At 41.9% G+C, this 23,602-nt stretch overlaps 1 protein-coding gene across 12 annotated transcripts in view; it reads right to left on the minus strand.

The window, feature by feature from the left end:
• Positions 1 to 206: 206 nt before the first annotated feature.
• TSPAN9 (tetraspanin 9) overlaps positions 207 to 23,602 on the minus strand; it is an 828,427-nt gene continuing 805,031 nt past the window's right edge. For all 12 annotated transcript variants that reach the window (XM_085652565.1, XM_085652573.1, XM_085652568.1 and 9 more), the window contains 4 exons: positions 20,476 to 20,577; positions 14,486 to 14,617; positions 14,303 to 14,386; positions 207 to 5,134 (listed from right to left, as the gene is read on the minus strand). In XM_085652565.1, the coding sequence (XP_085508691.1) occupies positions 5,063 to 5,134; positions 14,303 to 14,386; positions 14,486 to 14,617; positions 20,476 to 20,577 (390 nt within the window). In that variant the 3' untranslated portion in view covers positions 207 to 5,062. The remainder of the gene's footprint in view (positions 5,135 to 14,302; positions 14,387 to 14,485; positions 14,618 to 20,475; positions 20,578 to 23,602) is intronic.

A 23,602-nucleotide genomic window follows, 5' to 3' on the forward strand; every position in this document is an offset into this window, starting at 1 on the left:
AGGTGCCCACTTTAACTAGTGGACAGCATATACCAAGCCAACTTCTCACACCTCTGCCATAACCTTTAGCGCTGAGAATGAAAACTGGAGTGGTGAGTCAACATGATAAAAAAAAAACAAAGCCGCCATTTCTTGCCATTTCTTGATACCAAAAGAAAGTTTGAATAGGACGCAGTTGTGCAAAAACCTAGCACAAAGACTAGAAGTACACCAATTACTGTTTTATTGATAAATATTTTGTATCTTTACTGCAAAAAAGGTCTGTGGCTGCTTCAAAATTAACTAGAATGTACCAACATATAGTAAATAAAAGAAGAACTGCATTGTAACTTGCAAGTAAAATGAGCATTCTAAATTCAGAGACACATACTTGGAGTGGCTTTAATTATAATTTGAAAGATTTGCTTTTTTCCATCTTCAGCTTCCTTACACAATGAACGGACTTACTACATCCACAGTTCTAACATGTGGCAGTGAAGTCTTGCAACTGTTTGATGCTCCCAAACTGGGCTAGCAGGATACACAAATACAAATCAATATTTGCAAAGTATTAAAACCGATGTAATAAGTATCTTTTTATTTGAAACATGCTAGATAGTATGAAAATAAACAATAACTGGAAAAAGAGACTTTGTACAATGAACTGTCAATTCTCTATACAGTAATAATATAACATATTGCTGGCTTTGCTTTTTTGTGCCATTCCTTTATACGCTATTGTGTTAATGAATTGTTATATGTAGTCAACTGCATCACCCAATAATACTGCCTATGTGATAAAGTGGTTATTCTTAATTAAAATATGCAGCTGGAAAATCAGCAATATGCACAGAAGGTATCCAGACTCCTTCCACAGGCAGCTTAATCTAGTTTTTTACTATAGCTGCATTTATTATTTAATGCTACTGTTAATGCATTTACAAGATTTATAGGTGTCATTGTAATACACAGTTTGTAATCACTCTTGCAAAGTTTAATGAAGCATTCTACAGAAGTAAATCTTCTACCCATGCTCTTCCAACCTCCCAGTTATTTTTACTTTCCCTCATCGTGAATTTTATTTCAGATTAACTAATATACATAAGCAATTTTACAAAAAAAACATCCATGAAAGACTTTAAAATAGAACAGGTACCACTTTGTGCTTATTTTAATGGTATAACACAAACTAATAACATTTCACGATTTTCAGTATATGAGAAAACTAATCAAAATGTTTAAAAAGACAAAATGAATGACACGTGATGGTGGGTCATATTCATAAATAAATATAAAAGAAAGAAAATAAAACAAGCTGACCTCTTTTGGAAGTTTTGATACATATAGTTTGTAGCAGCAAATGTGTAAGTACCAAAGCTCCCACTCTGCATGCAGAATTTGCAATATAAATGGAGCTCAGGCACTTGTGGTCCCAATTCTTGCCACACCTATAGGAAACCAGTACTACCGAACCACCAAAAGGTGTAAAAGAAAACATGAATGAGAGGTGGTTATGATTCTTACTGAAAAAGAAACTAAACTTGAACTCAAGTGTTGCACCTTTGATACAATCAATTTGCAGAAGAAATGTTATTTGCTGAATAAATATTCATGAATTACGAATGTTTCATAAACACTGTATGTGGAGGTAACAATGCTTGTTCAGCAATTTTATTCTGCAGCACCATGGTGATCACATCAAATACATCCTTAACCCCATCAACACAACTTTAAAATTACCTCGAAATATCAACAATATTGATCGATGCCTTTTTTGCCCTATGGTTTCATCTTCAGCATCAATTTAAGTTTATATAACAGCACACATACATTGTCATTGTACAGAAAGTAACAGACACATTTCTCTCCTTTTTCACAAAACTTTCTCTTTTTAGCATTGAGTGAATAGAAGTAGAGAGGGGTGCCCATCAAATGCATCCATTAAGCCCATGATAAATGTGAACTGCAAATGATGATTAGTGCAAGCTCCTAAAGGCAACCCCTACTTCTAAATGTATCTTCTACCAGCTTCACTCTGTGAACACTTCACAAAGGGAAACCATTTACTCAGTGAACACTTCACATAGGGAATTCAATCTGAACACAGTGTAAAGGTGTTTATCACAGTAGCAGAAATGTGTAACTTTTTAGAACCCTTGATGTAATTGATAATTTATGACCTGTTATGGCATATGCTGCAGATTGAAGCATTCCCATGTACTAGTAAGAGGGTAAAGCCCTTGAAAGATGCTTGATTAACACTGCAGACATCTTAGCCCCCTGTGTAGCCAAATAACACGTTCACCACTGGTAGTGTCAGAGAAAGAGTTCCCACCTTGTGCATCAAATGGAATACAGTCCACTCTGGAAATAAAATGGTGTTTCAGACAGTATTCTCCAGCAGTGTTTGATCTCTCCATATATACTACCCTAAATGACACAATATCTTAGTGCGTGAGGGTGGTCTTTAGCCACACAGACATTAGCCCACTGAAATAGAGACTGAAAATACAGCTCAATTCTCAAAGATCAGTGCCATTCTCAACACCAGCAGAGTTGTACTTATTAGAATGGGGACTGGCTGCACTATATAAATAAGGCTGCAGGTTTGAGGGCATTTAAAAAAAAGGTAAATATTCTTTCATTTAGTGACTGAACCGGAAGAAAATAAAGGCATCAAGATCATAATTCATTCATCTAGAAAACAATTAGAAGACAATAGCCATTTATGGCCTTCTTAGCACACACATCATTAACACGGCTGCTCAGTTACCTCTCCACTCCTGTCTAACACTACAGAACTGGAACCCCCAGTTCCATGTAACATTTAACAGTACTTTAACCAGTTTGAAGAAGAGCAAGACTTTTTTCAGTAGTAACAATGTGGTTTATGTTCATTCATGCTTTCCAAAGTAAAGCAGAAAAATGTAAGAATAGCCCATGCCACAAAGGGAACTGTGGGCCTGATGAGAGGAGCAGCAAATAAACCAGAGGTTTATGTTTAAGTGTCCTAGCGGGAATGTTTGTCGAAATGCCATGGACTGGGAAAAATCTTGCAGTACACTTTATAGGTTTGATTTGTTTCCTAAAAATGAATCAGTATGTGCAAGAATTTCAAATAATTCTTATAAGTTATCTGGCAATAGGTCCTGTTCTGCATTAAAGTGTTTCATTTCTCTAGCCCAGAAATTCAGCTTTCAACAAGTGATTCTGTAATGTATTAGAAAAAGAACAATGCATACTTCATCCAATAATTCAAACAAAAAGTGGGAAAAGATGCAGTTCTTGCCTCTGGATTATCAGCACATTTTATACTGTAAATTAGCCAATTACAGTTCTGACTAGTTCCAGTTAATACAAAGCTAGACAGATACTGAAATCAAGACGTGTCGTTTTCATTGCTATCATATCTATATGAACAATGTGCTGCGGTCATGTTCTTCCTACTAGTGGCTAATGTATCTAATTGATAACATCTATCTGGCTGAATAAACCAAAATAGCTGATTTTAGTATGAAGTATAACAACCACCCGATGGGCTAAATCAAGATGGTCTTTACGTATGAGGTGTAACTGTAACATGTGAAAAACGAGGAGAACACAATCCATGAAAATACTGTTCCTTGTCTCATTTTCTCCAAAGTGACCGCTTTTCTATATACGTATTAAAAAACAAAAAAATTAACTACGTTGATATTCTGCTCCAAACGCAGTTGTTGCTTTTGCAAATACTTACAGTTAGTTTAAACTTGTAGGCCAGTTCAACAAATCATGAACAATTTTAAATTATATTTCTTTAAAAAAAAGGTATGCAATTCTAGAGTCAATTAAAGAACGTGTTACACCAAGATCCCAAAAAACTAAAAACTAAATTAAACATTTGTCAGAAAACAACTCAGTCAGCTTAACTTAGCCTTCCTACAGAGCAAAACCAGTTTTCAACATACCCTGAAAGTTAACTTTAACATTATTTCCTATTATACACTAAAAAGATGTCCTGGTGTCATTTAAAGAGCAAACAGTGGTTTCTTTAGTACATAAGTAATATGAAAAACAAAACATAAAAAGTTTGAAATGGAGTTCTTATACTACATAACTTTGATACTACATAGCACTCCATAAAGTATAAAAACCTGCAGTTTCCTCGAGGCAATCTATCCCAAACCACTTGCTGTCTCATTCCTAAGGGCGCAGTTTCCAAAGTCTTCAAACTACTAAGCAGTCTGAAGTAGTTTTAGTCTTATGTAAGATTGCTTCCTAATAGCTCTTACAAGGTAAAGCCTACCTTTTTTATAAAGTACAGCATATTCAACAAGTGAAGCACTGCATTTAGCAGAGAGGGGATAAATTCATAGACATATGAAGAATATGTGTTTTATTCTTTTCTTTGGCAAATTGAAAGGTGCACTCAACTGGTGTCAAGCGTACTGGTAAATGAAGTAGCACTAGGGAAGCTCTTCCGGTGGTTGACCTTGAATGCTTTCTGAATTGTTCTGGATACACTTTGCAATAATGAGAAATGGAAGGCTAGTGATGGGCGTTGTTGACTTTCAGTGACGGTGCTCTGAAGACATGATGAGATGCTGCATATTAGCAATGTTCTGTAGAATGAGGAGTTGCCTGCTTCATGGCGATGAATCTTTGTAGGCTGATGATTGGCTGATTTGTGATGCCTAAATATTCTGCTGACGGACTCTGGTGACATCACGGTACTGTAAGTTTGGTGGGTCACTGCACTGTTTGTTGATTTTCTGTCAGTTGCCTGTTTCACACTAGTGTTTTTGATGGTGATGGTCTGCAGATCCTTAGATGACTGTTTAATAATATTAAATTCCTGTTCCATAATTATGTGACCGCCTGTAGGAAGAAGGTTCCAATGAATGATGAGTGACTGTCTAGAATTATGCAGACCCTCAGGTTGGTGGTGTCTTTGATTTGTAACAAAGGTTTCCAGTTTGACGGGATTTCAGTTTTCTCATGATTAAGTATTACAAATAGGGCTAAGGGGCGACTGCTTGTGGTAAAAGCTCAACAATTCATATGTTCTTTGTACTGGCAACAAACACAGTTTCCTTGCGGAGATTCAGGCATCGTATTTTTTACCAGTCCTATGAATCTGCTGGAAAAGAGTCATGGAAAAGGCCATGCCAAGTATCTGCGAAAGAGATAGAGAGGGAGAGATTCAACATTAGGATCACTGGGAGTACTATATAAACGAAGACACATTCATGCACAAACACAAACGTCTGGTTAGTGGCTTTTGAATAGCGCAACAATCACAATCACCCTGGACACCTCACCGTAGAGTAGTTTGTTAGTCAGAGAGACACTTTAGACTACAGCCTACTTACCATTACTCATTTAAACAGACTCTCCTATAATACTGTATTTGGATATTACAGATTTAAGGAAAGCACTCATATTTGGGATGCATGTGTCCTAATGCTTCACCCCTGAAGGTAATTTTCACTTTAAAAGTGTTTTTCTACATTTTACAATACAGATTTGCAAATACATGCAGGTGCAGGCACATTTTAATCACATAACTGCCATTAATATAATTGAAACACACAGTATACCAAAAGCAAGTGAAGAGTCAACAGCTATTTTGGAAAAAAACATTTAGTTGTAAAGTGTTAACACGTTAACTCCAGTGTTGAAAGAAACCTATTCTGTAGTTAGTTGTTTATGTGCTCTATAGTCACCCACACTTTTGCGAGTCGTATTAATAGGAGAAGAATTGGTAGCCGGTAGCATATTACACCTACCACAACTGAGCTGCTACCCCCTCCCTCACAATCATAAACTTCCACAACTCGCTCTTAACCCAACACTTCCCCGAACCCTAGTAAGGTGTTTGGAGCATTATGTAACACTCACTCAGGACCAAAAAACAGCCTGTCCAATATTGAGCAGACTAAACCCGATCAGCTTGATTTAATGAATTGTGTCCCCCGTTGTGATCAATTTTGTTCTATAAGGATGCAAAATTCTCCTTTCAAAAAACAAAAATCAACCTCAAGGAAATTGGGAGGCCTGGGAGTTTTGGTTTTGTCTCACTTTCCACGTAAAATGCCTTTTTTTTTAATTTCTAATAACGCTGGAAGTATTTGACAAATCTGACCAAAATGCAGCACTTGTTTTTTCACCTGGCTAAGTTTCAGTATGTGAAGATTCACGCAGATCTGTCTAAATCTTTGCTTTATTCTTACAAAAATCGTAAAAGTCTAGGCAGAAAACTGGCATACTCGGAATCTTGCATATTTCAACCCTCAAATGTGATTTCCATTATATAAAACAACCCCACAGCAACCCTTCTTCAAGTGGTTTGAACAACTGACTGAGGGCAGGTCACATATATGCTGCATCAGTGTTTAAGTCACTTGCACTCGCACTTCCTGGCCCAGGTAATCTGAGACAAGCAACTAATGCTTCCCTGGGGTTGGAGCAGGTTTAGTCCTGAAATCTTTACAGAATGCAATTATTATACCGTTCACTAAAAACCCAAAGCAGATCTGTCGAACTAGCTTATTACCAAACTTCACCTTACCATCTAAGCGACTAGAAAGGGAAGGGGTCTGGCAATTGAAAGGGTTTATGGGCTCAGGCGGCAGTCAGTGGTTAAACACTTAGAGCTTGATGCCAATGGCGTTCGAAACTTGCTCCTTAAGGGCCTGTCCATGACATCTTATTGACTAGGCGTGCAACATACAATTACATTCAAATTGAAACCATCTACAGATCACTTTAAAGAGAACTTCACAAACTGTCTCCTAGCCAGGAATCCGTAGATTGCCCTAAACAGACTTAGAGTAGTTGCCCCTAACAATATATTTTTATTGGGTTCTTGCCCAGACCAGCTGGTTAAAGAACTGGGACTTCACAATGATGCTGAGCTTTGCTCCCGAGAGTGGCAACAACACAAAGAAAGTCTCGTTATACTTGAAACGTCCAAGGAGAAAATGACAAGCTTTTCCTGATGCGGTTGACAAAGCGCAAGGCTTGATTGGGTGGCCTATTACCTTTGCAAGGAGTCTGGTGGTGTTTCTGACTATCCACGCACCAAACCCAGCATCTTCGCGATGGATCAGCACTTACGCTTGTTCAAGAAGGAGAGAGAAAAACAAAATCTACGGTTCTCTCTTAGCTACCATGGCTCTCTCTACAGCGATGGTGGTGTTCTATGGTTATACTGTGAATAGATACAATCTCAAGAAAACATAACATATCATACCAGAACATATAAAATCCAGCAGAGACTGTGGGCTACATCATTATTTTCTGCTCGATTAGTCTGAGCACACGAGCCAATTCTTTTGAACTCATCGATTTTGAACCAGGGAATATTGTTGGGATAACTAAGTGACGTCCTATAATGAACATTATCCAATTCACCTATAATGAAGCCAGTCTGTCATCTCACCCAGCTAAGGAAACAGAGTGAAGGTGGAGGAAGCCGGCTGGCAGGCATGGCAGAGGAGTCTTTGAAGGCCTACAGCAGACTTCATCCCTGAGAGCTGGAAGGGAGATAGCAAAGCCAGGGTCATCTGGTGCAGGAGATGGGACAGTGCTGGGGAGGACACTTGTGCTCCTCCAAAGTCTGGTCCACCCCGAGGCAATCAACGCGCATGCCGGGTGCACCTACCACTCAATACATGTCACTACCCTGAGCCCTGTCGATGGCTGACGGAGGGTAAATGGAAGGGCTTGTTCATTATTCTAATACCTCTACTACTTCTACTGATTTCTCCTCCCCGTTCATGCCTATCTGTTGCCGCGCCCATGTTTTGGCTATTGCGAAAGGAGATGCAGTGACTGGGCTAACTTCCTAGTATTTTACAATGGAACCTGCTGGCAGTGGAGCTCGTCAGTCCTGGGAGGGAAAACCTGCTGTTTAAGAAACACCAGGGGAATATTTTACCTGCAGGGAAACCACATCGCGACCGGGGCTGAGAGAAGCATCCATTTTAGCATCCTTGTGTTTGTGGCGGAGCGCTCCAAAAGTAGGAGCCTCCACTCCCAGAGTTAGGCATTCATGTGCATAGAACTAGCTGGTGTAAAGTTCTGATTCTGTGATGGTGATATTCAATAAAGATTGTGCAAATGTTTCCCTTTGGCTTTGGGCATTGCTCCCAGCCTCTTTAAACACGTCTGTGACCTCATAAACTCCAAACATTGATGTAATCTATTTTTGAGTGCATGTATGCTGAAACCACTGCATCCATCCCTCAATCCAAGGTCACAGCATGCGGCATAAGCAGGTGCCCTAACAGTGCGCTCAGGTGAGCTGGTCCTATGCTCCCACTGTATCAGACCACCACCAATGAGACCGCCTATCATCAGAGCACAAAAGTTGAAATAAAGCATGAGAACTATTCTCCCAGATTTTGACATTTTATCAATTAGATATATGAGAATGGATCAGAAGAAGGGCTTCCAATCCTACCAAGTCCTGCCATTTCCTTCTCAATTGCTTGACTTTTTCGACTATTGAGTCTATAACCTTACACAATCTTTTATGCAAACTCTTGTTTAATTTCTTTGTTATTGTTCTTGGTATTTTTTCAAACTTAACAGCATGTACAGCATATTGGAGTATTCTATGATTCCATCAGCCACGGGTTTCCGTCCCAATCGTTACAGTTGTAGCATATTATGACTTATCGGAAACATATTGCAGCAGCTTGCATTGTAGTGCATATGAACAGTTACATAAACTAAAACTAAGCTCCCCCTTCCTTCCCCACCCACCTTTGCTTCCATCCATCTGGTCAATGCACTCAGTGTAATGTCTGAGTTCACCTTCTGTCCATCCGTAATCAGACTTAACTCGGCTGTCCCCTATCCAACCTGGGCGCTGGGGCCACCCTTCCCATAGGCCTTTCATCATTTAGTCTGTGTTGGTCGCTTTCGGGCCTGGCCCATCTTTCATGGGGTCTGGCATCAGGACATTCTGGTGTTTGTATCATAGCTCCCCATACTATCATGTTGTACGTCACCCTCTCATCTCTGTGTGTCATTCTCATGTGTACTTCTTCTGCCCCTGCCTACGCCAATGGGTCTCTCCTCCATTTCTGCTGCTGGGGGGGTCGTGGGCTCAGCCACCTAATAGCGATATGTCTTTTGGCTAATATGAGGCCCAGCATCGTAAATTTCCTTCTTAGTTTCTCCTTAGTTCTGTCAGTGAGCAGACCTAGGAGACATTGTTTGATTGTGAATGGGCCATCCAGTGCTTAATTTGAGCCAGTGGTTTCTGGTGCTCGGCACCGGAACTTAATTGCCGGCAATGGCACTTAATTGCCAGAACCTGCACTCATGATAGCTGCCACATGGTGGCACTGTGTGTGTAATTTAAAGATGAGAAGAAAAACAGTTGTTTGTTAATTCAATATACATTCAAAATAGATAATACCTGCAACCCAAACCATTCTTAAAACGTTGTCACCCTCTAACAGTCTGAACTGTCACACTTGTAGCAGGTTGATGGTTAGCAGGTGAATAAGTACAGTGGCAATATGCGGTGCACACTGTGGTGGCCTCCTGATGAAGGCCCGGCACTTTTTTTTTTTTTTTTTTACAAATTAAGCACTGGGTGCATTCCACTCTGTTATCCCCTTGATTTGGGCCAGTACCTCCACCCAGAATTTCAAAATAACTTGACAGTTCCGCACTACGAGGAAAAAATCTGCCTCTACACTCCTACATCTTGCATAGCACTAGTGTGCAACCTCTTGTTATTCAGGTACCTGGCCCATGTCCTTTTTCAAGCATTTTATTATTTATTATCAACAACAATTAGCACAGTCTAAATGAGGGTGTTTTTAATGATCATACTCGAGCAAGTGAAATACTATGCACCGGTGCATTGAAAGCAAAACTGCAATCGATACAGTCGCTCAGCATCAAAAACAGATCCACGCAGAAGGACAAGCTGAGCAGTCCCATGCTTGTCACGCGCAGGAATCTGCAGTTTAAATTTGCACAAGTAGTAGTTTATCCAACAGCGGAATACGTCTGCGGAACAATGCTGCTCAGGGCTATCAAAGGTAATGAACGAACTGTAATGATACTTAGAAACGTCTAAAAGTTACCTGATGTTAACCTATTTTCTGCAATATTTTTCTGCATTCAGGTGGTCAAGCCGGGAGATTCTGATCTTTCGCCTTTCAAACCCACTCGCCAACACTATTCCTTCTCTATTCAACCCAGGCTAAATAACCTCTCTTTCATAGGAAAAGCGAAATACACAATAAAATACCGGGGTGGGCCATAAAGTTTTCAAACTATGTATTTGGTCTATAAATCTTAAACTTAAAGACAATTGTTTTGGAAAAAATAAGACTGCAGCTATTTGTCTGGCCTCTGGGGTTTGAGAAGCATGCGCAGTGCAACCAATGTGTATCTCCCAAGTCCAATGAACATCAAAAATCAGTACATAACCCGGTTTTATTAAATAAAAATAACAGGCGGGAACGTAGAGTCCGTAGAACAGTCTCTCTGCATCAAATCTCACGAGAGTTGGTGGAGCCAGGGGTTTGAGCCGAAAGCGGTTTGCATTTGGGCGCTTCCTTGGAAAATGAAGATGACGGGAAGGTAAGGGTTAATCCCCTTTGTCTAATTATGATATTCCCAATATTGCGTTCTTGTATATTAGGTAAGGGTTCCTTAAGGAGGCACGGTGCAGCCATTCATCACCTTGACAGTTGAGAGGGTGGACTAGAATAGGCGAGCTCTTACTTGGGGAATAATTAGATTTGGGCTGGATGCGAGTTTGGCAGTAAGAACACAGTCCTCGCGCCTCATCAGTATTCTTGGGAGAACGCTTCCGTCCTACAAAACAGAGCGCTGGAAGCAGATGAACTACGCCGGATCCCATATCGAGTGAACCCCGGAAGCAACAGCACGCGGGATGCGTCAGTCATGTACACAAATGCCCGGATGGGGGAGTGTAACAAGTCTTACAGTTTCACTCCTGACAAACCACGACTTACAGTTTGTTGCAAACGCAGGCACATTGCACAAGGAGAACCGAACAAGAGCGGCCATGTACTGCATGTAGACTTTGAAAACAAGTGGGAAATACAGGGAAGATGGGGAATGGTTTCCAGAAAATTATAGAAAATCATGGTCCAAGGGAGGAAAGAGACTCTCCGGCTTATTGTTGAGACAAGAAACTGAAATAATTTCTGCATTTGTGCACCTATATGTCGGTGTTGTTGATCATCCGAGACGATGAGTGATTCTTTCTTTGAGAAGTCGAAGGTGGAAGGGCAGCTGGACATTTATTTACTTAAAGGTTTTATATAGCGCTACCTAGACCCGGAGGTATCAGAGCGCTTTAGAGAATCGAGATTAAGGCAATAATCAGTCACTGAGCATATAACGTGCAACAATCATAGGTTCAAGTATACATAAAATATATCCACAGGAATAGTTAGGAGGAGTAAACAAAAATCTATACAAAGAAAAATATTTGGCTGTGATGGTGGATTACTGAAATTGTGGTCAACTCAAAACATTTACAGTCCATGGAGAGAAAGACATCCAAGACAATAGAGGCAAGAACAATAAAAAAAGAAAACAGCCAACTGAGTCTGAACTGAGCAAGAGAGCCTACGTGAACCAAGTTTAGTTTGCTCATGGGTTGCAGTATTTGTTGAGGAGATGGCGTTTAAGGTCTCTTTTGAAGCCAGGGAACGAGGGGTTGCATGGTAGGTCCATTGGCAGGGAGTTCTAAATGCTGGGAGCATTACCTGAAAAAGAACGAGCCTGGGTTGTTTCCTATTTATTTTGGGAGGAACGAAAAGAAGTGTGGCGGAGCTTCTCAGACGTCTGGCTCTTCCTGCTTTTGTGAGTGGCATTTATGGGCCGCTGATCAGAGCTGGGCATTGTAGATATTAATGGCCCGAGTCACCTACAGGCAAGAGCAGTACTCATGAGCCCAGAGGGCATGCAACCTTCATGGGCAGTGGAAACAGTAAAATGACGATCTGCGGGGACCATGTTGTTTAATGTGAATGCTGTGCTCTGTGGCCTGGTTGGGCTTTGATGTGCTGTTCTGTTGATGTGTACTGGTGATACTGAAGGATATGCACAATCACAGGGGGCTTCAGTGGGGCACGCGGCAACACTGACAAAAAGAGCCTGCAATTCTGGCAAAGACTAGCATTGGTATCAAGGGCTCTCGAGGCCACCGGCCAATGGAATGACTGGAAGGCATTGGGGAACTGGTCCTGAAGGAGATGAATCTGAATGTTTACTACAGGCACCGGCATGCCAGGATCCTGGGAGCAGGGCGGGAAGGGACACAGGAAGGTGGTCCGTTGGAGTTTGCTACTCGCTGAACTGGTGATCCAACATCCTGTTACGTTAGCTTTGCAAATACGTATTTTACTTAGTGCGCTACTGATATGGAAATGATCATGGGGTGAATGGATATCTGTGAGGAGTAGGGGAAAAACACACCAGAGGACGATGAAAATACATCGAGTTACTGAAACAAATGTATTGTTCATTGGTAGTAACTGTTGGCTACTGTAATAATCCAGGTACATCACAATATTTAACGGCAGATGGACAAACAACATCTCTTGAAGAAGAAGAACTTAGGCATGTTTTCAAAGCTAAAATTGAGGACAATGGGTGCTGGTGGTCTATCTGAGGATACTAAAAAGTTTTGAAAGATACTGACAACGACTAACCGACCTATGAAACCATTCGATGAGGCATTCGAGTCTATAGGTGTGGATGGAGGCAGACAAAAATCCACTTAAAAAAAAGCGAGTCATGGGGAAATTTATCACCGAATGTGCATGTTACTTATCTGTGCAGAGGTAAGTCTGTTGTAATTACTTGACATGAATATTAACTAGCTCCAACCCATGCTGGGGTTCACGACGTTAAATGCATTTTTGTTTAAGCGGATCTGTTAGAGGTGTGGCACATCTTTCAATATTACCCAGCACGGGCGTTCTTGTAAACTAGGGCTTAGCTTTCTGTCTAAGGTAAAAGTGCAGTGGCAAACGGAAGTCACTTTGAAGAGAAGAGGGTGGCAGGTGTGGAGTTACAAGGTTATGTCTACTAGCCCTAATGCTTACCTAGGCATTCCAAAATATGTCTTTTGTAGATGGATTTAAGCTACACTTTTGCGCAAAAGTGAACACATTTTGCAATTGGGCAGATGACACCTTGTTTGCAAACAACATTTGGAGTGGAGGCTCAGGAATGCGTGAAGAACAATATGGGAGTTATCAATGCAGACAGGCGCAAAGACACACATTTATGACTCAAGCAACAACGACAGAGGTGTATGCAGGAGGAGGAGGAGGAAGGAGGTTATGAAGAACCCCCAACCGGGCTGGATCCTCAGAAGGCAGCCGAGAGTGGGCATGGCGGCTGTGTTGAACAAAGCGTTATTATGTCTTGCCTCTACAGATCACTGCAGAGACTTCATATGGAGTGCGGCATCCAGTTCTGAAGGCCAACTTCTCATAGCCAATGAGAAAAAAAATCAAAGGTCAAAGTATGCAGAGATGAGAGAATAAAAGGCTGGAACATGATAGACACATTATGAATGTTGAATGTAACAAGTGCAGCAAACGTTTTAAATCTAAATTGGATTTGAAATCTAGAAAAGTTTATAAGGAAATGGAGTGGGGGGGATCGGGAATAAAATAAAAATGAGCCTCATCAGTATTATGGTAACGAATCCGTCTGCTTCCTGTCACCAAGTGTGATAAACCAGATTCTAAATTTGGTTTCTAAGGGGAATGCAAGAAACCCAAGATGGCAGTGGACAGAAAATGGTCAACTTCAAGAATATGTAGGACTCGAGGTATTGGATCAGACAAGGTTTTATTGAGGCTTAGTAGGCCTCGCGGTGCTGATCATAATTTAGACTGTCATCTTTTTATGTTCAATCATAACTAAGGATACTCCTTGTGAGCCACTGAATAGTAAATGCTAGTTTGGGTTATAGAGCATCTAAAATGTAAGAACGGGACCAATTAATACAGGATGAACGTCAGTGCACATTATTTGCAAAAAATAGACTGTATTTTACTATTTAGTGGTTTGACAAGCCCGACACTCATCACAGCCAGGATCATGGACTTGAAAAAATCTTCATTTCAAGAAGCGGCCCTTATGAATCAAAAGCCAGATGTCCTCTCTGAGTGGAAGGATGTTTACTATCGAGAGCAAACTCTCATCAACTTCCTCCCTCGCCCTTCACGGATTAAAAATAAGGCACGGCTTAAGAACTTTGACTCAATCTATATGAAACCCTTGGTTGGCTCGCGCCTTCGTTTTTCCAGAACCGTACCTGGATGATCAGGATGCACATCCCGACTGTCCCAAGAACATGCTTGTTGTCATCGAACCACAGGAGTACTTTTTCGTAGCAACCCTGAAAAAAGAGGAAATTCATGATCAGGGATTCACGTTTGACCTGAAATGAGCATCGCTTCAGTACAGTGTCGACTCCTGCAAATGGTTGAATACTCACTGTTTTCCACACTAAGCTTGTGGAGTTATGCCCACAGTCTTGTGAGTTCTCCATGCAGCAGCGATCAGGAACGGTGTTTTCTCCAAGCACCGGGTACCAGTCTGTGTAATCTGTAACCCCGCAGCAGCGCATCTACAGTTCAGAAAATGTGAAGCAATATTGTGAATTTATAACCATGAGCATACATCCACTATGAAACACCACTGTCGAATACACTTAAATAGACTTGTGTTTGACTGCGGCGTCTGGATATTGTACGGGAGCACAGCTAAGGACCAAAGCTGCTGGTAGCATGTTTTCTAGGTCTCCTTTTTACATAGCCATTAACACTCTAAATTACATGTTTTCCTATTCATCTTTCCTGTGTACATTGCCTCTTGATTCATGCTGTGTGTTAGATGTAACAAAGGTTGTCTTCGGTAATACAAAAGGCATGTAGGAGAATATAATGATGTAATTTTTTGTTTTACCTAACTTCAGAAGCAACAACAAACACGCAGTTACCTACACTCATTCAATCAATTACTCAATCGTATTTATAAAAAGCGGCAAATCACTCGATAGGGAAGTCAGTCATTGTAGGACCAGGCCCCAGAGTCTTATTCGAACAGCCAGGTCTTGAGGGCCATTTAGAATTCCGGAAGTGAGGTGATGGTCCAGAGGTGCGGGGAGGCTGTTCCAGGTCTTTGCTGCGATGTGGGAGAAGGAGCGTCCTCAACTTCTGCTTTGGCAGATGGGAGGAAAATTGGCAAATGAGAGGAAGGCGGAGCGTAGTCTTCTCGAAGGTTGGTGGAAGTTCAGGCTTTGGTTAATGTAGGACCCTAGGACAATGCAAGCCCTTGATCAGTCCCTAGGAAAGGGTTATAGTTGCTGGTGGGCTACTTTACGATGACTCCGGTTATGATGGACGGAGAAGTCCTGCACTGAAGATTCAGGGTGTAAGCAAGGGTTTGAGAGTCTCACCCTCATAACAAGCAGGTGCTGGGTGGTGGGTTTGGGGGTAGTATATTTGCCTGAAAGGCAGGGGTGGGTGCTAGATTTGGCTTTGCCCAGGATGTCATATGAGCATAGGACAGCTCCATTAAGAGACAATAGATAGAAAACTATAGATGTCTCAGAATTCTCTTTATAACATATTCTTGGATCTATTTTTAAAATGCAAAGCATTAACAGCATAATAGCAATGTCACTCATTATGTTTCAAAATGTCACCCAACCTTCACGTGAATTAAAATGTAATGGTTATAGTCGCTAAACGGGCTCCAAAGAGAACTGATGCATAATCCAGAGACCGTTTAAGTACAGATGGCCATCCACTGTCAGGATTTCAGAAAACAATAAACAAGACAACAATGTGGCTCCTGACGGAAAGCTGCCTGTAAATCGAAGAACAGGACTGGAAAACAAATATTGACTCAGTGAGCCCATAAACTGAGGTCTGGGGGTCGTGTCTGAAAATGGTAGAGTCACAAAAAGGAAGGTCCCAAGGAGAGGAATCAATGATAGTTTACTAGTTATTTTTATTATGTAAGAATCACCAGAAGAAGGGCTGTGGCTCCACCCACACGTTGGGAGTTAGGAGTATATGTTTCGATTGGGCAGAAGGTTTGTGCTTCCAAAATAAATTGCTTGCCCCCCACACTGCTGTGGTCATTTTGTTTATTTATCCAGCTGCCTGAGCTTGAACTTTCAGGGTCATACACATGACCTTGTAATGCCAATAAAGTGTCTTAGATAACAGTTTATGGTGTTTTTTTCTAGCAGCACAAATGGACGGAGTGTAGTCATTAAACTACATGGATTTTTAGGTCTGGCTTAACAGTTCAACTCTCACTTGACCTTTTAACCTGCACCAATATTATTCTACGGTTCTTTGCTTCTATAAAATACATATCCATCCCCATCCTATCTACTTGTAACGCTTCATATTACCATAGAACATTAATTTAACGCCAGCCCTAATGGCATTACCACTGCTTGTTTAAATATTCTGCCAGCAAAGAAAGGCAAGGTTAAATTTGAAGACCCTTTATGGGTTTATTTGTGTATTCCATTGAAAAGGTCTTTCTGTATTCAACAATGTTCAGGCCATTCTAGCGATAAGACAACTCTGGTGGTTAACACACATGCTGGAGAGATCTGTGTGCAAACCGATCACAGACTTCACTAATTATAAATAGCACACAGAGTTAATGTGCCAGCTGACCAATACAGAGTATACCACGCAAGCCACAGATTTGTATTTTAAGTAAGAGCTTATTGGAGTGATGTTTTGTTGCAGACATTTGTAGATTGGCTCCAGGTCCCATGCGGCAATTCTGGGAATGTAGCTCAGTGAGTTAAGTACCAACATCAGAGTGGTGTATGTAACTTGAAAGGTAAAAGCTTAGAACTCTGAGCTTTTTCTAAATCTGTCCTTATTGAAAGATTGCTAAAATGGGTTCCTTAGGGTAATAATAACCACCTCAGTATTAGTGCTTCAGAGAAATTGCACAAAATTCTACAGACCATGCAGAGCCCTATATTTCCAAAATACAGACCCAGAGAGGGTGAGGCTCTGTATTTCAGGCTGTTGCTCTGCATGCAAAGCACACTGAAAGAGCAGACGTGCCTGCATGTTGCACAGTGTTGGCAACCTGAACGGAGACACAGTATGGTTCATTGGGTCATCCGACTCAATCATAGATGCCAGATATGATGCCCAGCCGAAACCCCTCCATTCTAAAAAGAATATACCTAGCACCTAGGAAAATGTAACAACACGTTTAAAGACCACTTACTACCAAAATAGCTTTAACCATTTCTCTAGCAGAATTAACCAAATGAAAAGCCAGATTTACATTCCAGAAACTAGTCATCTTCGCATGATAAGGTATTTTAAAACATACCTTACTAATTGGAGTGCATGCAATACACAGAGTGACACATATAAATAGCTTGCATATATAAATGTATTGGCAATCATAAATCTACCCCTCTCTCCATGAACCACTGAAACCACCCAGTAGAGACCCATTCCCAATCCCATGGAGTACCTGGAGACTTAAAGTCCTCCCTACAGAACAACGTGCACGTGAAACCCTACTGACTCGCCAGGCACCGCTGAAAGTGCCCCGTCCCGAAGAAGAGTCTGAGAATTTTATACAGTGGTAAGACCAGAAATTATCTAAAAATGTTGGTTGAAAATTCCAGGATAGATGTTACCCAGGCTTGAATTGGAAAATCTGTTGACTGAGGACTGTTTTCTGTGCTGCATCATCAAACAATGTATAGATTTAGGGGTTACTGGCGTGTCAGGACCCACTCTGAAGAAAGGCTTGCAGGGCCAAGGGTTTGGTGCCTGGATTCCTGCTCATGAACTGGGGCGGACGGGTGTCTATGTGAATTGCAAACCATGTCCTTGTCTAAAGGACTGCAAATGAAAGTTGATCAAAATTTATTTTGACAACTTCCAGTCACTGTTGTCCTCCAAGTACCTGGAATTCCAGGTTCACCTTTAGAAGGAGGGTCACAATAAAGAGTGCGCTTTTAGCTAAATGGGCTTATAAAGACAGAAATGTACGCTGAAAGGTGTTTGACAGTTGCTCATTCAGGGGATCGTGAAATAACTGCATTATTGCCTCGGTGTTTCAGTCTGATGGGCCATGCCCAGCACTCATGCAAACACCATGTAACTAGATTTTGACTGGACCAGGTCTTCTCCTTACACCCCAATGGAACGAGGGGCATTTGGGGGGTGAACTTTCACACAGGAACGTGGACTACATATCCTGGTTGGAACTAATGTACATTTTTATACAGAGGTGTGCTCTGTCCACAACAGTGAATGTTATGACTATGTATTCAAACTCATTCATCCTAAACCTGAATTACCTGAGGTTTGAGCAATTTGGAATTTCATCGGACTGCAAACCCTTTTCCTCAAGTTTAACTGGCCAAGGCTGGAGTTTTGGGGATCTCTGTTTTTTTAACGATGCCATGTGTTGGGCGGGAACGGGCAGTGCTGGGTTTCTTCGACGCTTGCCCACTTTACATAAAACAAAGGTCAATGCAGGAGTATTGCTTGGCTATGAAGTAGTACCATACTTCGTCAGACTCAATTGTGTCTTACAGGAAAAGACCACCACGAGAATTACTTATAATACTGTTGAGTGGCAGCGAGAATTGCTTAAGTTATAATACTGTTGCAGTGGCAAAAAAAGAGGAATTTGGAGGTGGCCACCATCTCTTTATACACTACTGAATTTGCTGTTCCTGAAATCGGAGCTCCGCTCCTTGTTTTTCTCTCCTCACAAATGTATGTGGTAGATGTAGTCTTCCTATAGTCAAGGAATGTTTCATTTCTTTTCTACTCCAATCCAGTTAGGATGATTAAAGCACAACCCCTCCCCCCGGCTATCAAATTCCTTTTAAACATAGTAATGCGACATAAACAATCTTGTAAATACAGGGAGTGTCCAATATCTATGGTGCCACATCTGCAGCCTTCAGTCGTGCGCTAGCTGGGTTGTCTTGCCAAATAGTACATTAGGAGAGGCGCTCCTCGCGCTGCATTGTGGGAAGATGCATAAGTGATGAGCCGGGGCACTTTGTTTCATTGAAGACTCGGCGCAGACACATATGCCTACTCTACAGAGGCTCTATTTCAAAGCAAGCTGAGAACATACACATTCATATAATTGATGTGCACTCTCCAATCCAGTGGTTTCTTTCGTAAATCCCCTAAAGTCGCATCGAGGCCGCATCATCGCAGGGATTCATCTGGTGCAGTTTAGCTCGCGCTGCGGCACCTGCTCGGTAAACCACCGGAGCTGTAAACAGACCCTGGGAGATTATATGCGTCTGCGCGCACTCTACTGGCTTTGAAATGGTACCCTGCGCCTCTCTTACAGAGGCGTGTTACCGTCCACCCATTCGACGCTGGCATCTGCTAGCACTTGCAACCCAAGTGCGCCTGATTAAAGGCGCGTGCATCGATACGTTCCCTTCTTGATGCGGTTCATGCCATTAGGTTTGCATGCCTGAAGAAACGTAAACCAGCCATTCAAGAAATATTTGTATGATTTCGATGTAGTTTTAGTGGATACATATTATCCATGCAGCTGGAACATATATTTTTGTGTTGCTGATGCATCAGCATGGAAAGAGCCCTCCAGAGAATGTGCAAACACAATTAGACTTTTTCCAGTCGAGGGTATCTGTAAACGAGCTAAACAGAAACATTTCTCTGATGCGTTCCCTCATACACTGCCTGGGAGCTGAGGGCACTACAAAGCCATGCTACTCAGGGCACAAGTCCTATGAAAAGAAGTAGGGGGGGGGGGGGGGAGACTGACCAAGTAAGACAATATGCAAATGACCTCATGACTCAACCGACGAAGCGCTATAAAAGAAATAAAATAGTGCTATTTAAATTATTTGTGTAAATACTGACACAGACTAACCCATCTGACAGTCTTATGGTGTCTGCATTTATATACAGGGACAGAACAAAGGCAAATACATGCCTCTCTTAAATACCTGCGAAGAGGAGGCAAGCTGTGTGCCTTCATTTCCCTCTGTGGCATTTACATTTAAATGTAAGGTTCCAGGCGGCCCCCAGTCAGCATATACAAGCAAAAGGAGGCCGGATGGCCCCTTAACTTCGGCCCAGCTGGAGGTGAAAAAAGGCTGCCTGCACGTTTCTGCTGGGAACAGAAAGCAGGCAGCGTGCAGGTGCTGCTGAACGTGTCCCAGTGTCTGAAAATTACACCGGGACAAGTTCAGCATATTTCTGTGGGGCCCAACTTCCTTGTAGGGGCGACGGCGTCCACCCTGTGAAAAGAGTGGGGGGGTGCCGTGTACCTGCGTTTACCCCCGACTCGAGCCCTGATGCTACTGCAAGAAACCCGCTATATACATGCTGATTACATAAAATAAAGCGCCATGTGGCTACAGTGCTGCTTCAGGTGTTTACCTGTTTTTATGAACTGCAGAAGATGCGAACCTACCTCTGCTTGGATAATGTTCCAGGCATTCTTCAGCCCAACGTTATTCTCCGTGTTGTACAGCAACAGGCCTTCTTTCAAGTCATGCTTTGCATTTTCATTCACCTGTCAGAGGAAGCAAAACACGGCTGATTATACTACTGTTCTTTACTCATACTCGCGTGTCTATCATCCAGACAAACCACTACAATGAGCACAGCCAGGGCAGGGCCTGCGCTCGCGCTGCTTCCACGAGGACAAGACTAGTGGAGTTTGCTCCCAAAGGGAGTACGTTGACAAAACACCCAGGCTAGAAGGCTACTGTCTACAAGTTAATTAAACAACAGACAATCCCCTTTGAATGTTAATGTTTCGGCCCTTCCATCACTTTTGAGGGTTTCTTCAGGACAAGCAATGTACTTTTTCCTTGTGCTGGGGTAATGCCTTAATGATAGACATCTGGTTCACACTCTAAAAAATCCATTGTGTATACGCGCCCCTTCCAATTGCGTGTGAGCTTCGCGGAAACACTGCGTCTGCCTCTGATTCCAATCAGGGTGAACCCTCAAAAGTGATATAAGAGTTGAAACGTCGACAATGTCGAAACTACTGCACTTTTGGCTTTGTCAAAGGATGTTATCTGTTTAAGATAAGAGTGACAACAGTGATTTCATTGTAAATAATATTCAAATGTTTCAATTCTGAAATTATTAGACTGTGAATTAAACCTTGCTGAGGCTTGAGGGAGGAATAGTGGTCTTCAGAGTGCCTCGATCACTCCTGTTATGTTCACTCGGTTTGAGACATAGACATCCGTTTTCTTTCATCCATCTAAATATCTTACAACTCATCTCTTTTCTCTTCCACCCCTTCTTTTTACCCGATCCTTAATATACTTTCTTGCATCTCCCTCTCTTCGCCACCCCCAAATACACAACGTAGCCACTCACGTGTGTGTGAAGGAGGTATTTTGACTTCTGTGTACCTCCTTCATACACATTTGCACTGAACCACAACTGCAGCTGAAATATATGACATTGATCTGTGCGCTGTGCAGCGGCCAAGGACGAAAGACTGTGTATTCTGAACACTTTTTTGACCCACTGACAGTCACTGTGACAAATTCGCCCTGCTTTCAGCCTCAACTCCAGGGCTCTCAATCGTGGCCCATCGAAAACACCGGGAGGCGACTCAGTTCAAAGTATATACTATACAAGAGTAATGTGCTACACAGAAAAAAGACAGAAACACAGCATCCTGGAATAGAAAACACTCTTAAGGAATGCAATATTAAGGAAGACATGTGGAAGAAAATCTAAATTGCCGACATGCCTTACCTCAACATTTTTTACATTGTTCAGAAATGCACGAGTGTTTTTACCATTAAAGGTGAGAACATGACTATACGGCCCGATGAGGACCCCTTTTCAATGTCTGTATTTAGTTAGCACTGTGCCTGGGACCTGGATCACTCAAACCCCTGAGGAATCCTCAGCCCAAGACTCAAGTGATGCTATTTGATTATCTTTTAATACAACATGATCCAGACTGGATGGTGAAAAGTCATCACCTTAACTGTGTGTACTGTAAGCGGTCGCCTTGAGGTGAGATGCTGTCAATGCCCTTACCTCACTGCCCAGAAGGAACTGAAAAAGGTTCACTTCAAGCTAGCAGAATTGAGCCCTGTTTCCACAATTAACTCACTTGTTCTGCTTCTCCCCACTTGCCTCACCAGAAACAGCCTGACAACACAATGCAGCGATGTACAGTATAAAACCACAAGTCGATCAAACAATGCAACACGACAGTATGATATACACAACTTTTTTGATTGGCTTTCCCTGGCATCCGTTTAATAACATGTGGTACGGGTTTCCTGGTACTAGACAAAGCCCATTCACCAGTGCACTGGAATTGGAGTGATATATCAGTTTATTTAATAAAGAGAGTATGCAGTTGGTAGTTTAAGAAGTGCTGACTTGTGATACATTGCCGCTTTGTAGTGCTAAATCTTTTAGAGATGGACAGGCGTCAGTGCTTAATTTGAGACGCTGGTTTCCGGTGCTCGGCACTGACACTTAATTCTTAGCACCAGAACTAGTGACAGTGTGCCAGATGGGGGCGATGCTGCTAAATTTTGGTATGAGTACAAAAATAGATGTATATTAATTTGATATGCATTACCAATCGCTACGACGTGGCAACCAAGCCATTCTTATACCGTTGGGTGCCTTGAATTTTTCTGAATTGTCACACTTTTAAGAGTGTAATGATTTTAGTTGTGTTGGTACTGAAATTGGCAGAGTTGGCAGGTGAAATGGATGGTGCAAGGTGCCGTATCCTCCGGATGACGGCCCTATCGCTTATTGTTTTACAAATTATCCACGGATAGGCTTCACATGTTGAATACGTTGGGGAATAGAGTATGTAAGCTCTAGGAGTTTTCCAAGAGTGCTGACAGAGAAGGACCTACCCGCTAAAGCAGGAAGCTGTTGTCCCCGGGTAGACTAGCAGGTGGGGAAGGCCTTTCAGAAGAGGATGGCCATCAATTCAGGTTGGTTACTTAGGCCTGGGGTTAGCTAGCTGATCTGAATCAAGTTCTGTTAAAACTATACTTTCACTAAGAAAGTCATTGTACAGAACAGAAAATATTTATTGATTTAAAATATTAGTGAAGGTGGATGGACTTCACTTATGTCCTCCTTTTGAGCATTTAGTAGTAGGAAAGTGTACTAAAACACAACCCAGCGCGATAACTATTCCCAACCATCCTATTGTTTACTGTATTAAAATATTATCAGTTTACGTTCAGAACTGATACCTCGAAGGTGGAGGGTCTGGGTAGTGGACTCAAACCAGAAAGCCTTGCAAGGCCAAGAGAGCAAACTGGCCCTCACTGTTGATCTGGCTATGAAGGTAATGTGCTTTGAGAATGCGATGCGAGGACCAAAAAGAGGTTCCGCTGTGACATGTCAGAAGATTATGGATGTCACATGTGAGACAAACCTTTCAGAAAGCACATCACGACATATGACTTGAAAAGGGAAGGCTGTTGTGGCAAAACATAGCAAAGCTGAAATGGCCGACATAGAACTCCTATCTGTGGCCACCGCTAGATCTTGATAGACCAATGACAAAGACAAACAATACA

This window comes from Triturus cristatus, chromosome 4_1 (assembly GCF_964204655.1).
Source record: "Triturus cristatus chromosome 4_1, aTriCri1.1, whole genome shotgun sequence".
Taxonomy (NCBI): Eukaryota; Metazoa; Chordata; class Amphibia; order Caudata; family Salamandridae; genus Triturus; species Triturus cristatus.